The following is a 15,535-nucleotide window of genomic DNA, read 5'->3' as shown; positions in this document are numbered from 1 at the left end:
AAGCAATGTTTTTAATCATGTGGCCAACTTTGTGTGACTTCCCAAAAGCAAAAGAAAATTTTAAAAATTCTAAATTAATTTGGGATGTTTTCATCTTTTTACTTCAATATTGCCTAAGAGAAAGAAACAACATGAATACGTATTAAAAAATGTTGGCAAATAGTTGCAAAACTGACTAGTAAATAAATTCCATGCCAAACTTTAAAAGTCATTTCAAACCAATTCAAATAGAAAAAGACCAAAAGAAGTATTAAAGCACCATTAGATGAGCCCAGTACTCACTTCTATATCTACTGGCAACTAAGTTTAAACGTTTATGAGGGAGTGGATATGCAATGCTTTACTCCATCTGTAGCTCAATGTCAAAGTTGCCTTTAATTACATGAATCCTGCAAATATTATTTTACATACAATCAATTCATATTTACTCTCGCTTGATTTACACTGCTCTGCACAGAATTTCTAAATACAATTTTAGGTTAAATAGCTGTCACTTAATTTCACAGTTCTTGTTCCTGTTCAGAAATAGCTACTTACATCTCAGAATTCTCAATTATTCATATTTTTTGTTATATTATTTTTGTTATTATTATCAAAGAGAGACAAACAACCCAACCAATTTGCCTCAAAAAATTAAAAACAAAGTTGTTTATTTTTACTTTATCCATTTGATTGTTTTTAATTGGAAATTGTAGTAGCCGGAAGGAACCTGTCTCAGTTTCCTGCCAAGACGATTAGCGTGACACGTTGTCAAGCGTTCAATGCCTGCTGGCAATGGCAATATCAAAGGACATCAGAGAGCTGCAGCTGAAGCCAATCAATAAATGGCTTAGAACACATTGATATATGGATGGAATATTCATATGTGTGCATAGATTAAGAGTTCCATTTCCATTAGTATGCTTAGCATTTATAGGTTGTTATTCCGATAGCTGAGTCAAATGTTGATTGTTCTTAATGACTGTGATCTGAAGAAGTAGCAACAATAATATTGATATGTGAAATCTTTTGTGTAAATGTTTACATTTGAGATAGAGTATGAGAGATTCGCTGTGTTAAAAACTTCTCGGCTTTTTATATCAGTTAAGCTACTTATCGTTTATGATTAAACCGACAGGGTTGTCCCTCGTCCCTCTCTCTCTCTTTCTCTCTCTTTCACTCTCTTTCTCTCTCTCTCTCTCTCTCTATTTCCCTCACTCTGTCGCATTATGACAAAATCCATTGGGAAAATTTCTTATACTTATATTCGCCATTTACAATTTAATATTTGAATACTCTAAGACCAACAATATAAGAGTATATTGGTTTTAACCTTATCTGCAAGCATAAACTAGAAACATAAGACTTAAAAAGTGTTCACTACGAGGCTGGATAACGTATCAAAAATCTTCCGCAATTGAAGCATAAGTAGCCAAATTTGAAAGGTATTTTACTGGAAACACCCAAACCTATTCCCACCCCATAGATCGAAAAGGTAGTTTACCAGGAACCCCCTCATTAATGATTATGCAGTAATAGAGGCCCCCATCTCCCAGCAACAAGAAGGCTGTGTGTTGGTATAACACTGATATCAGTGTATTCGGCAGTCGGCTACGCTCGCCGACGGCATTGTTCCCACTTAATCTTTTCTTGTAAAAAAGTTTTTAGCATGATTTCAATGCATTTGGCTTTAGAGTTTGCTGGTGGCTTAAGGTAGAGGGTTGAGTCGTGCAGTGCTTTCCTCATTTTTAATGCAGTCGCTTCGCATTTTGTGGCAAACATCCGTGTGTTAACTGTCATAAATGTGCTTCCATGTAATTTGCGGCGACTGCTGCTGCTGCTGCTGATAGAGTCGTCATGCATGAACCACTTTGATGCACTTTTCGCTTTGCCACAACTTTCTGTAAGTCTTTTCTCTAAATCGCTGATTCTCTGTGTCTGGCTACCCTTCCCTTTCTCTCTCTATCTCTTTCCGTCTCTCTCTCTCTCTCTCTCTCTGTGCTGTTCTTGGCCCGCCGAAGTCCTTTTGGACCCTCTCGTCTTCATTATCGCTCTCTCGCTCGCTCTCCCTCTGTCTCTCTGCGATTGTTTCTCTTTCTATCATATTCTATCATGTTGTCTCGCTCGCTCTCTATACCTGTCTCTGTCACCATAGATTTCAATATTATACTTATTCACACTCTGTCACACAATCACGCTATGTGTCTCTATCTCTCTCTCTCTCTCTATCTTTCTCTCTCACTGAGAGACACACACATATACAGCATCTTCTCTTCACACTGTCTGTCTCTCTGTCTTTCTCTCTGTTCTTCTCTCTGTTCTTCTGTTCTTTCTATATGTTCTATCCACAGGATGTGCCAGCGCTGCGCGATAGCGTCTATCATATTGACTCCTTTGTGTTGGGCGCTCCAAAGAGCGCCATTTTCGTGGGATTACAAAACGATTTCATATGCGATTTCACATATAATCTTGAGAGTGAGCAGCGCAAGCAGCAGCATCATGATATTAGCAGAAGCAATAGAAGCAATAGAAGCAACAGCAGCAACAGCAATAGCAACAGCAACTGCAGTAACAGAGGCAACTTTGAGGCTCAGCAGGTGGCAACGCTGGGTGATGATTTTGATTGCGATTACGACTGTGATTACGATTATGATTGCGACAACACCAATGGCCCGGAGCAGACGTCGGCTTACGACCATGCCCGTCACTATGAGCAAAAGCAGCAACAGCAACTGATGGAGCAACAGGAAGCTGAACAGCAACGGGAACTAGAGCTGGAGTTAGAGCTGGAACAGGAGGACGATGAATACGACGATGGGATTGGTTTCAGTTGTGACAGCGACAGCGCAACCGGATTACCAGAGGATGATGATGACCTTGTGCTAGACGCTGGCCACTGCATGGCGGCTTTAACTGCTGGCCAGCTGGATATTGCCAGCTCAACTAATTCGTACAGCAGCTCGCTGCAGTGCAGCACACCGACAGCAACGCCCACAGGCTCCCACGGCTCGTCATTGTCAACCGAAATGGGTGCAATACTGCCGCAGTTGACACCACCGCCTCCACCACCCCCACCACCAGCAGCAGTATCATCAATGCTTCAGCCACATCAGGTGGCAACCAAGTCAAAGTCGAAGGCCAGAAGAGGCTTACAATTTTTAAATAAAATCATCTAAAGCATCGCCTTCAACGTTGACCATTTACACGTTCTATGGATGTGGATGTCGATGTCGATGTGGATGTGATGCATCATTAGAAGGCATAGAAAGCGCATGAAATCCGCCCGAAACACACGTACTCACACACACACATGCACCAAGCAAAAACACACACACATAGACAATCATTTGTGTACATCGGGCATTCGCTTCACCTCCTCCCGTCGCTGTTGTTACCCCCCCCCCCAACACACTTCCAAAAAAAAAAAAACAATAAATAAAAAAAACTTGGTTGTCCTCGGTTCTCTGGAATGCTTTGTAGCATGTAGAAGTTGTGAACGTGGAACAGGCTGATGCCTGCTGGGTCAAGCATCATTTAATTTTGCATTGTCGCTTTGGTCTCATTAAATCTGCAACATATTGCAGGTGTCAAAAGACACCCCCAACCCCAGCCCCCTCCCCACACCCACCCATTGCACAACATACGTCACCAACTAATTAGAAAACTCATTTCGGTAGCTGTTTGATTTTTGGACGCAATCAGAATGGTCAACAATTGAAACAATTATTACCATATCACAAACAGAATAAGCTTCACTCGATTCGACCCAGTCCCATTTTCGGGTAGAATTTGAAAATTTACAAGGGTTTTAGCTTTTTTTTTGGGAAGACCATTGATTTTTAAATTTGATCTTTGTATTTAGCTAAAACTGTATGCAAATTTAAGTTTATGTTTGCAATTGGTGTCTGGTACAATCAGATTTTTTTTGTTTGGTAAACCCCGTATTGGTAATTGAATGGAGTTTCTGTAATAATATTATTTAAACACTGCCACAAATTCGTATATATTCGTTTCATACACGCCGATAATTTCCATTATGCAATCGCTCGCTCAAAAAGTGGTTTGCCAAAAAGCGCTCAGCGAGATTTTGGGCAAATTGAAAAAAAACCGACTGAAACAACAAGAGGAAAATTAAGTTTGAACCATTATATAATATTACAAATGCTATAATCCCGAAAGCTCATTTCTCGATTCAAAAATGTCCTTTTTTTTACTAAAATCAAAAGAACAAAAAGCATTTATGGCACCGAATAACGAAGAAAAAATATTCTTAGGATAGGATTTATAGAAGAATATATATATATGTTATGTTTTGATATGTTTTGAAAAATAAAAGCGGTTTTTGCTTTCAATTAAGAGTAGAATTTGCTTCAGCCATTCGCACAAAATGCATTTAGCAATAGAAATTTTGCTTAATCCCAATAATGCTTAACATTTACTTATAACAAACACACAAAGAACACACACAAATATATATATTGTAATTTTGAATATGCAAATAGAATGGATGAGACTAGTTTGCTTGTTAACAACATAGTAGATAAATTAAAAATATAGCAAAAAGAAAATATAAACGCTGCCAACTAAATGCAAATATTACAAAAATGAACTTTTTATTTCGGTCTGCCGAAGCTTTGATACCCTTGCAGGCAGATACACTCAGCTCAATTCAAAGTGTTTTCTCTGATCTTCAAGAGGAATTTGTTAAAATTAGTTGCAATTCGATCAGATATGTTGAAGCTATAATCACACTTACATACATATATACATAGTGTGATACTTGCCTCTGGAAGGGAATATAAGCGTGAGAAATGCCACACTTAATTACGACTACACGAAAAAAAAATGTTGAGTAAGCGATAAATAAATGAGAAATGAAGAAAGACTTCAACAAACACTTTAAGTAAATATTAAATTGGGTGCGATTTGCATATTGCAACCCTCAAACATAATCAATCAAAGCTGCAGCTTTATTTGGCTTTTGACTTTCTTCTTTCCAAATTCGTTTTTCTTTATTTCGTTAGTTGTAGTTATAGTTGTAGTTGTAGTTCTTCAACCTGCAAACAGCCATAAACGATGGACACAAAATGGAAATGGAATATTGTATAATAAACAGAGCGAAAATGTAAATCCAAGAATCGAAAAATTTATGGAAATGTTTTGTTTGTGCTTGATTCCGAATGTAGTTCAAGGTACGGTCAAATGACGATAACAATGTGGCAATCTAGGCAATGTCTGACCCCATCCACCACCAGCCCATCCCATCCTCGCCAGCTACCTTCATTATTCCGCAATATTTGCGTATTCACGCTTTCTTTTATGCACGCTCAAGTGCAGCTCGCCTCATTGTGCACATTCGGCGGTAATTGATATTACTTCAGCTGCGACTCGGGTTGGCCAGTCGACTTCACGGAAAGGGCTGTGGAGTTGGGTGGCATCGTGGTGGCAATCAATGCGGCTAGCACTCAATTGCTACCCCATAATTCAGCGGCAGACAAGCGAAGCCGGCGTTGAAGTGTTAAAAATGAATATTAAACATAGGCCACGATGCACAGAGAATGCGACACATCGAATGAGCAGCACCCAGTAACCCAATCCCAATGCAATTGGATCTCTTTGATACGCAACCATTGCTTGCAGATTACCCTACTCCCTTTCCCCACTCCCTTCCCCCTCCTCTTTCAGCACGCCCATGCCATGTCTGACCGTATGACCATTTTATAAGGCCTGTCATCAGGCCCGAAAAATTACTTGAAAATATTGAATATTATTATATCGCTATCGCAATCGCTATCACTGTCGATTCTCATGCACATTATTGGTTTCTTTTGCCATTTCTCTGTCATTTCTTGGTCATTGCAGGATCACATACGCGAGTCCAAGGAGAGCAAACTGGACGAGATGGGTCGCAATTCCAAGGCACGCTCTCGCGAGAACATATCAAGGTGAGCATACACAAAACAAACATTCGGTCATCATTTCGTTATTCAAACAAGCACTGTAAGACAGGGAAATGGGAAAAGGGAAATTGAATAGACAGTGGGCAAAGTGAGAAAGATATTGCTTTTGACAAAGACATGCCACTGTAAAATATGGACTCGCATTCAAATGAGATCCACTTTGCACATTGAAAGTATCCATGGACAGGCAAAACGGACGGAAATGATAAGAACCGTGAATACTCGAAATATATTGCTTTTAATTTGTTTTGATTGTTGATTGATTATCATTCCTCCCATTGCAGGCAAAAACACTCGCAGACCTCGCTGCAAATTCTCGATGATGTATCGAATCGTTACTATCGCGAGGCTGTGCCCATATCGACGCAGTCTAGCAAGGCCGATTTCAAGGAGAAGGAGCACAGCATATTACGCCGAAATCCAGACATGACTCAAGCGAGTCTCTGTGGCGGCATCGATGTCGACGACGGCGAATCCTCGTCCACAACAACGGCAACGCACGACATGATGATGACTAAGGCGTCGATTGCGACTGCACCGGTTAATGCCTGCGATATGGGCTGTCAAACGAGGTAAATATGTACAGAAGATGAGGGGGTCGGTTCACTGCATTATCCGAGTTGTCATCATCATCAGCATATATGCTGTACACTAGACGCGCCTCCGCCATCAAACAGATTGCCAAGACAAATGATGAGCAAACAGACAAAAACAACACCAATGTTGCCACGTCAGAGAGGAGTTACACCATCAGGCTGACCGTGGAATAAGGTGGGGTGGCAAGGGGTATGTAGTGTGTACCGTAGTGTGGCGTGTCGTACGGGACAATAGTGGACGGGGAAGGGGAAGGGGAAGGAAAACAAGAACAAGACCCGAAAACAGCGTCTGATGGATGCTTATACAACACAAATCGATGCAAATATTTGTATTTGCATGCGTCTTCATTTTGTCAGAAACAACGGCACACAGCTGAGTCAGACTCCATATATGCCACACGCCATATGCCATATGCAATAAGGATAAGGATAAAGCAAATGGAGGTCACTGATATGACGTAATCACGCACAACTCCGTAAGAGTTGCTGTGCACAGAGACATTAACACAGTTGCCGGGGAAGGAATTGAAATTAGCTACTCATTAACGCATATGTTGGAAAGTCCCAAATTAGTTTTACGATTAACATGTATATATGCTATATATTAACAGATTCCCATCCAAACTAAAGATACGCAGAAATTGTCGCACAAAAAAAGTAAGTGCAAAAGTATTCAACAGGTAGAAGGACTCATATCCGACCACATAAATTGTATATATATTCTTGATCAGCATCAATCGAGTCGATCTAGTAGTCGGTTTGTATGTGTGTTGGTCCGTATAGACAAACGGATCTGAAGACTGTAACAGCTAGAAGCCTTCAATTTGTAACATGTCTAAGCAAATCCACTCTATTTAATTTTATTGATGCCCCCTCCGTCTCGATACATATTGATTTCCGATAGCAACATTCATATATATACATTTATACCTTGACATACTATTGAGCAAGTGTAAAATTGCATCATGCCTCTAGAGAAATCTTTGGAAATATAACTTGAAGCAGTGTTTTTATCGCTCACAGATTAAAGATGCTTGAATTGAGGTGTTTCATTGGATCACCACATATTATCTGAATTAAAACGTTTTTGGCCATTACTTAAGATCAAAGGCGCAGGGAAACCAGCTATGCACCTGACAGGCACACGCAAGTTCATGGTCTACACTGGCAGTAACAGTGGCAGTAACAGTAACAGGCACAGTGCAATTGTGATTGTAGAAGTAACAGTCACGGAAATAGGCACAGTTACTCTCGCTGCAGATTAACAGTAATAGTCGCATTAGGAGTAACAGTAACAGGCACAGTGCAATTGTGATTGTAAAAGTAACAGTCACGGAAATAGGCACAGTTACTCTCGCTGCAGATTAACAGTAATAGTCGCATTGGGAGTAACATTCACAGAAACAGCGACAGAAGCAGTAACACTAACAGTCACAGCAGGAGTAAAATTGACAGTAGCTATAACAGTCGCAATATCAGTCACACAAAAACAGTAACAGTAACAGTAACAGTAACAGTAACAGTAACAGTAACAGTAACCGTAACAGTAACAGTAACAGTAACAGTAACAGTGGCAGTAACAGTGGCAGTAACAGTAACAGTAACAGTAACAGTAACAGTAAAGTTACAGTAACAGTGACAGTCAAAGCAACAGTAACAATAACAGTAACAGTAACAGTAACAGTAACAGTCATAGCAACAGTAACAATAACAGTAACAGTCATAGCAACAGTAACAATAACAGTAACAGTAACACTAACAGTCAAAGCAACAGACATAGCAACCAATCACAGTAGCAGTAACAGTAATCGTCGCAGGCAATAGTCAGAGTCACAGATCAAGTAGATTTACTTAACTCGCATAGAGTACACGCAGTTATTTAACCATTAGTAATTGACTGATTGAGTTGGGGCTGGGGCAGTTGAGGAGCAGGAAACAAACAAATATTGAAATAAATGCATATCTCTCCTCGCTCAACGTTCGTCTTCCGTCTGCTTCACAGGGAATCGCTGTTTGCGAACAGTCCCAGTGCAGTTGCCACGCTAATGAGACAAAAGTCCAGCTCGTCGTCGCTGGGTGCTGGGAGTGCGGCTGGGGGCACATTGCCGCCGCCACCACCGCGCTTCTTCTCCACATTTGGCTATGAGCATGGGACGTCGCCGGGTATGATCGCTGGATCGCCATCGCTGCCAGCGGCAACACCGCCGCCGCCACAAGTACAAATGCTGGGCACAATGGGGCGGCGCAGCCAGTTGCACATGCAACATGCGCCGTCACAGTCACAGCACGAATCGCTTGAGTTAGAGGAGCGACACAGCGGCGTTGGCGGCAACCAGCGGTCGCACTATGGCCTAATTGTTGCCTCAGCCGTCAAGCCACAGGAGATTTGCCATCATCATCATCAGCACCAGCAGCAACAGCAGCAGCAGTTGCAACAGCGTACGCATCACGCACATCCAGCGCATCAGCATCAGCAGCAACAGCAACAGCAGCTGCAACAGCAACTGCATCAGCAGCAATTGCAGCAACACCAACAGCAACAGCCTGCAACGCGACACATGAAGGGGCATGGACAAACGGTGCTGCCGAGCAAATCCAGCGGAGTCGCTGGTAAACAGCAAAAAAACGAAGAGTCCAAAGTGTTCATCGACATACGGAATTCAGCGCCAGACGTGATTATCATGACGTCCCATTGACATTTAAGGATTGCACGCCAATCAACAAAAACACCAACAACAGCAGCAACAATGAGCAACAACACCAACAACACCAGCAACAACAACAGCGACAAGGACAACAGAACAATGGCCGACATATTAACCACAGCCACAGCGGCGCCGTTGACACGGCACGGACATGCCCCTGTATATGGACAGGGGGGACGTAGACAGAGGTACGGACACGGACACGGACAGTGAAACGAACATGAATGCGGCGGACATGAACACGGCGTGGCGCAATCAGCCATACAAATACCAAACGCCACTTTTCCGGCCAGAGCACACTGTCGCATCCAGATGCATTTTTGGCTTCAGGGCCAGGTAATGTACATTTTTCGCATTATACTTTCGGTTTTTCTTCTTCTTCTTTTTTAACCCCTATTTTATGCATATAGACTGCACTGAAAATAGCATCATTATCCATTCAGAGCTTAGGAAAATGACTTTGAATTGAGCTTTGTTAGAGCTTTTGTTAAGTTATCGATGTATTGAATAAAACCAGGTTGTTATTCTGTTTGGCAAGGGTGTGCAATCTTCGGTGTGTCCCCGACAGCTGCTGGTTGCCACAAATGCCGTTGTCTGCTGTTGCAGCTGGGCGTTCAGCTGGGCGTTCAGCCTCTTTGCTGTTGGCAGGCAGCAAGCTCATATTGCGAGTAAAAATCGCACAGATACAGATACAATATATAGCAGAAGGCACACACACTGCTGCATTTTCTGTGTGTGTGTGTGTGTGAGTAGTCGACAGAGTCCTGGTCAATGTCTTGCTATACGTGCAGACACTAAGCAGACACGGCTGACAACAACAACTACAACAACAACAACATAGAGGAAGTGCAACAGCGTCTGGATAAACACAAGAATTTTGACCACCAACTGGACATTGTCCGTTGCATTCCCTAAGACCCGAGCACAACGCTCCCCGGCCATGCCCTCCCCCTTCTGTTTCTGTTATTCGAGGCGACTTTCACGCAGCCAAAGCGAAACTTCTTCATTTACATGCATGACGAACGTGACCCGCGCAGATTCCTTGCCCCTTGTCCCGTGGACTGGGTCAGACAGAGTTCATCCGTCACGTCTACGTGCAACCTGCAGCATACTCTCTCTCCCTCTCTCTCACTCTCTCTTTCTCTCTCTCTGTCTGGATGTGTTAGGCGACCGACCAGCAAAAGCGATTGAAGCAATTTGCGTGAAAATAGTTTCTAAGTGATTTTCTGTGCATTCGGCACGCTCCCATGCGGTTCGTCCCTTTAGCCACTCACCCCACCCACCTCAGCCAAACCGCCCTAAAGCTTTTTTAATCATTTAATTAAATTGTTCTTCACTCACACACACACACATACATATTCCTACTTCCAACATATTTGACGCAATCATCATTCAAGTGCAGGTTATTTAAAAATAAAAAATAAAAAGTTAGAATTTTCTGTGGTGCTTTTGACGTCTTTCAGGCTTGGGAAAAATGTCAACTTACTATTAGCAGAGTCACCATATTGCGTTGGCGGCAGCTGTTTTTATTTCCCTCGGCGTCTCTCGAGAAGCCAACCAATTTTGTGGCCTGTTCCACAAATCGCATTCACCAAATAATTTGCCACAGTGTTTCATCTTAACAATGTGAAAAATGCTTAATCATTTTCCATAAATATTCATGGGAAGAAAATCTTGTATTAAAACATATTATGAAACGCATTGCATGAAACACAAACAAAAATGGTCGAATAATTAGAAAAAGAAAATTCTTCAAGTATTCAGCAAGTCTTAAAACAATATTAGGTTATCAGAGTTTTAAGGTGGAAGAGTGTATTTTTGAATTGAGTTTTAAATCACTCTGTTGCTTTTCTCACATTTAATTTTTATAGCTGCTTCAATCATTCAGAACTCTCTCGAAAATGCGAACAATTTTGATATTGGAACATACCCAAATAACTGTCGCCGTTGGTGGTCTGTGGGCGGAGGGGGATAGTGTGGTAGGCTTGGAGGTGAGGGGGCAATGTTAACCCGGTACCAAACCAAAAATGCCAGGCAATTTGATTGATTGAATTGAAAGACATGGACAATGTTAAGCAGGGCAAAATAATAGCAACAAAGGAAAACAGATAACCGAATGAATGGAGAACTTTGGATTGGCCAACTGGGGAGTGGGCTAGTCGGCTAGTGGGCTAGTGGGCTAGTGGGGAGTTGGATCCAATGTCAAAAAGGCACTCATTACTCATTACTCATTACTCTTCATGTGATGCGCTGGTCATGCAGCCTTGCAATTTGGAGAACAAATCATTAGCAAGATTAAAGGGTGATTACGCAGCCAAGCCAAGTGAATGTCGAAAACGAGAGATACAATTTGTAGTTGTTGTTCTTTTTGTTGTCATTGTTGTTACTTCAAAAGCGACCCGACTCAAAGGACAGATGCTTGAATCCTTGGACCATTATGACACATTATGAATGCAGGCAGGGAATGAGTTTGTATTCGGTGATGAGCGGACAATCAGAAACCGCAAAAATCATTCAAAGAGATGAAAATGTTTAAGCGATTTTAGAAAAACAATCACTCAACCTGTTAGCTGTAATTTACTTCCCTTTTTTCATTTTTGGTTGCTTTCATTTTGCTGTTGAAAACAAAATGTAAAATCCTTTTATAGCTTTATTATCAGTTCAGAGCTTAAATAAACTTAGATGTATCTGAGCATTGCTTCTAAATTTTTCAAACACACGCAGATAGTGATATGGATTAATTGTGGAGAGGAAAACGAACCTAAGTAGCGAGATTATTAACGAAGAACTTCAGACAATAGCTGAGTAGTCAATAAAGTGGATTTCCAAAAAAATAAAAAAAAAAAGGAGAAAAGTTTCGAAGATGAAGCAACTCAATATATATCTTTGTTCAGTATATATTCATTCAGTCAACATATTTTAGTAGAAAACTTTTCGTTTTACAATCAATCTGTGAGTTCTTCTTCTTCTTTCATTTGCATACCTGAAATTTCATTTCCATAGAAGCTGTCTGAATTGGTTAATTGGAGGTAAACAAAAATGCATATTCTGGTGCTGGGAGCAACAGTTTGAGCATATGTGTGTATGTATTCGTTGTACGAACTATAATCTGGGCATTTTGTGGATTAACTGGGTTCAACAATATTTGAGTTTTTTATTTTTTTATTTGGCAATTTTCACAAGTGTTGGTTTTTGTACATGAACTGAACGGATTGGACAGACAGATATGCTGAAATCCAATAAGTCTTTTATATCATAATTATTATTATGAAGGATCAGAACTGTGTGTTGCTGTATCTTTTGCTGCTATGGATTTTTGCAAATGACACCCATGGCTAAGGGAATTTCAAGAGAAGTTCAACTTAAACTGAAATTCAAGCTCAGCTACGGCCATTGGGTTGATCCACGTTGGTTTTTATATTTATTTATTTTTCGATTATAGTGAAATTGTGTAAATATTCATAAGGAAAACTAACCAAGCGAGAAGACGGCTCCATGGTCGAGCTGTACACTTGTCGAAGGATTTAGCGATTTTACTACAATAATTGATTATTACAAGTATTGTACTCGTAATTGTCTACTATATAAGCCTAAGGATAATACTATACACAGTTTTTGTAATGCAAATTTTTTGTAAGCGCGCAACGCATACTTAAAGTATAAAAAATATAAATAAAAACATAAGTAAAAAAAATTAAATACAACCAAAAAACAAACAAAAATTCAAAGAACTACAACAATTTTATTAGATGTTATATAATTTAATAAATATATATATATAATAATAATAATAATAGTTTTTTTTTTCAAATAGCATTAAACGCATAAAACTAACGACTGCAAGCATTGTATGTAAACTATAAATTGTCCCGATACAATTACGAAAGAAAGAGCGTAAGAAATAAATGAATGGAAGACAAACCATAAATGCGTAAAATTAATAATTAAGTTTTAGTATTTAAAAAACAATGTGTGTGTGTGGCCAAATGTGTAAAATCAAAATAGTCCAATGTGACCAAATAAACTTCATTGTGCAATGTGATGATCAACACTGCGTTTTGATTGCATTTCATGCATTTCATGCATTTCTTGCAGCCCTGCAATAAGTATGCGGATCTGAACAGTTTTTGAAAACAAAGATGCATTTGAGCGAAATATAACGGTTTGGCTTATCACAGACACGAAGGACACGAGACGATATAGCAACAGCGTCACAAATACGTCTAACGAAGAGAGACAACAGTAAGCCTGCAATTTAGGCGAGAGCCAGTACAAGCCCGACGGAGTAAATCTGATCGTTTACTTTTCTGTTCTACTCTAGCAAATAGAAGAGATATAGCACACACACACATTGCTTCTCGCTCTCAGCGAACACACACCCGCAACTTTCCAGATTGAGAGAGCCTAAAAAGGAACGAGCGACAATTAAAAAGCACCGTTTGAGAGCGAGAGTCGCAAAAGGAACAAACCATTTGATCAGAGCCGTCCACAAAGAGAGCGGCGAAAAAAAAAATACACAAAATGTTGAGTTTTGATTTTAACTGTAAATGTTGCGACAGTTTTCTTTTAATGACTATTATTATTTTGAGTCTGGTTTTGCACTCAGTTCAATTATTGTTTTGAACGAGATGGTATATAATTAATTTCAGTGTAATTGAGCTCTAATTGAAAAACCATGCAACTTTTACCGTCCATTTTTTAGTCGATATATTACCAGGCGAAAAGAATCGGAAAACGAAAATAGTCTAAAGTTCTGAGTGAAAATTATTGGCACTCAACTCAACTCAACTCAGAAACTGAGTTAAACTTAACCAAACCGGCGATTCTGTTCGCCTGATACTTGTGAGGTGAAATCAGATTTGGCACTTTTAGCAGAAAATCATTTATGGATTGTAGACTACAAATACCGTATGTAGGGTATTCTTTCCCAAGAGCTTTTGCCAACATATTGGTTTGTGTCCGCGCTAAGTTCCAAACGGGATAAACTTAACCGGTTAGGGTTTCGTTAAAAGAGTTGGTACTTAAGAGAATAGTTTCGAAATAAGAAATTTCGTTAAAAAGTTAAATAATGTTTATATAATGCTGCCATATATATATATATTTTTTTTTTAATGCACAGCAACGAATTGCGTATTTAATTTCTAGTGGCAATGCAGAACATAGAGACCAATCTGGAAATACGTGTTTACACACGCTGGCAAGGGTTCACAAATTTTTCGTCAAATGAGATTTTCATCAAGTTTCTCGATTATTGATGCATTTATATTACCGATAGCAATAAATGCTACAATTTCAAAGGCAGATTAATTAATACATATTATGCATATTATTGATCAACTGCCCAAATTTCATCAAAATCGGATAAGAAACACCCAGGTTATAGTCGAAAATATATTTTCATATTGATCTCATTTCTACTAGCAGGCGCAAGCATTTCTGTATGCATAATGCATATGCCAGCACATGTGTAAGAAAGAGATGGCATGGTAATCGACGCGAGCGTCAATATGTTTTTGTGTGTATGCTGCAGAGCCCCGTTTCCCGGTTACGATTGAATACGTATACGTATATGTATGTATGTATGTATGAATATTCACGTGTTTGTCGACAGAGCGCACTTGCAGACCTGCTCACATTTTGGTGCAAAACTTTCAAAGGGAAATTTTCCAATACAACTATAATATATTTAACAACTGTGTTCAGGGTATATCGTAGTCGAGCTCACTCGACTCCAGCACTCTTAACTGTTTGATTTTCATCCAGCTTTTCTTGGTGCCAATACATATAACATAAGCTCTAATACATGTAGTAAAAATGTGAACATATAAATATACACATGTGTACATGAATATATATGCATAGTATAACAAAATTAACACATGAATACATTTAATAGAGATCGGACTTAAATATAGTTTTGAACTACAAATTGGTAGTCCGCCGTCTCTGGCAAGTAAATGGCTATCAGCTTGCCATTCAAATTTATTAGCCGCGATGTTGCCAGATATGTACGTTTGGGTGGTTACACACGAGCACCAACCATTCGACACTTAAAAAAACGAATTTTGATTTGAGCGTTTGTGTTCGTTGCAACAGGAACGTTTCGTTTTCTTGCTATACACTGGAAAAAAGTATTCGTTTCGCACAGTTTCCCTCTTATTTTTTGTTCGTCAAAACTTTATTTTTTCAGAATCAGTAAAATAATTTACTTTACGTAAAAAAATTAAAATAGAAGCGGCTATTGAATCGTCTTTATATATCATCCAAATTTTTCTTTCCGCTAAACGCACTGCGC

At 39.8% G+C, this 15,535-nt stretch overlaps 1 protein-coding gene across 1 annotated transcript in view; it reads left to right on the top strand.

Annotated features, from left to right (window-relative positions):
* The window catches only part of LOC6564716, an 89,837-nt gene extending 76,898 nt beyond the window's left edge, over positions 1-12,939 (top strand). Inside the window, exons 11-13 of the mRNA XM_001991076.3 lie at positions 5,842-5,924; positions 6,224-6,511; positions 8,538-12,939. Of these exons, the coding sequence (XP_001991112.2) occupies positions 5,842-5,924; positions 6,224-6,511; positions 8,538-9,231 (1,065 nt within the window). The 3' untranslated portion in view covers positions 9,232-12,939. The remainder of the gene's footprint in view (positions 1-5,841; positions 5,925-6,223; positions 6,512-8,537) is intronic.
* Positions 12,940-15,535: the final 2,596 nt, after the last annotated feature.

Source organism: Drosophila grimshawi, unplaced genomic scaffold (assembly GCF_018153295.1).
Source record: "Drosophila grimshawi isolate 15287-2541.00 unplaced genomic scaffold, ASM1815329v1 contig_1006, whole genome shotgun sequence".
Lineage (NCBI taxonomy): Eukaryota > Metazoa > Arthropoda > Insecta > Diptera > Drosophilidae > Drosophila > Drosophila grimshawi.
Note: the sequence above shows the minus strand (reverse complement) of the source record. Positions and strands in the feature narration are given on the sequence as shown.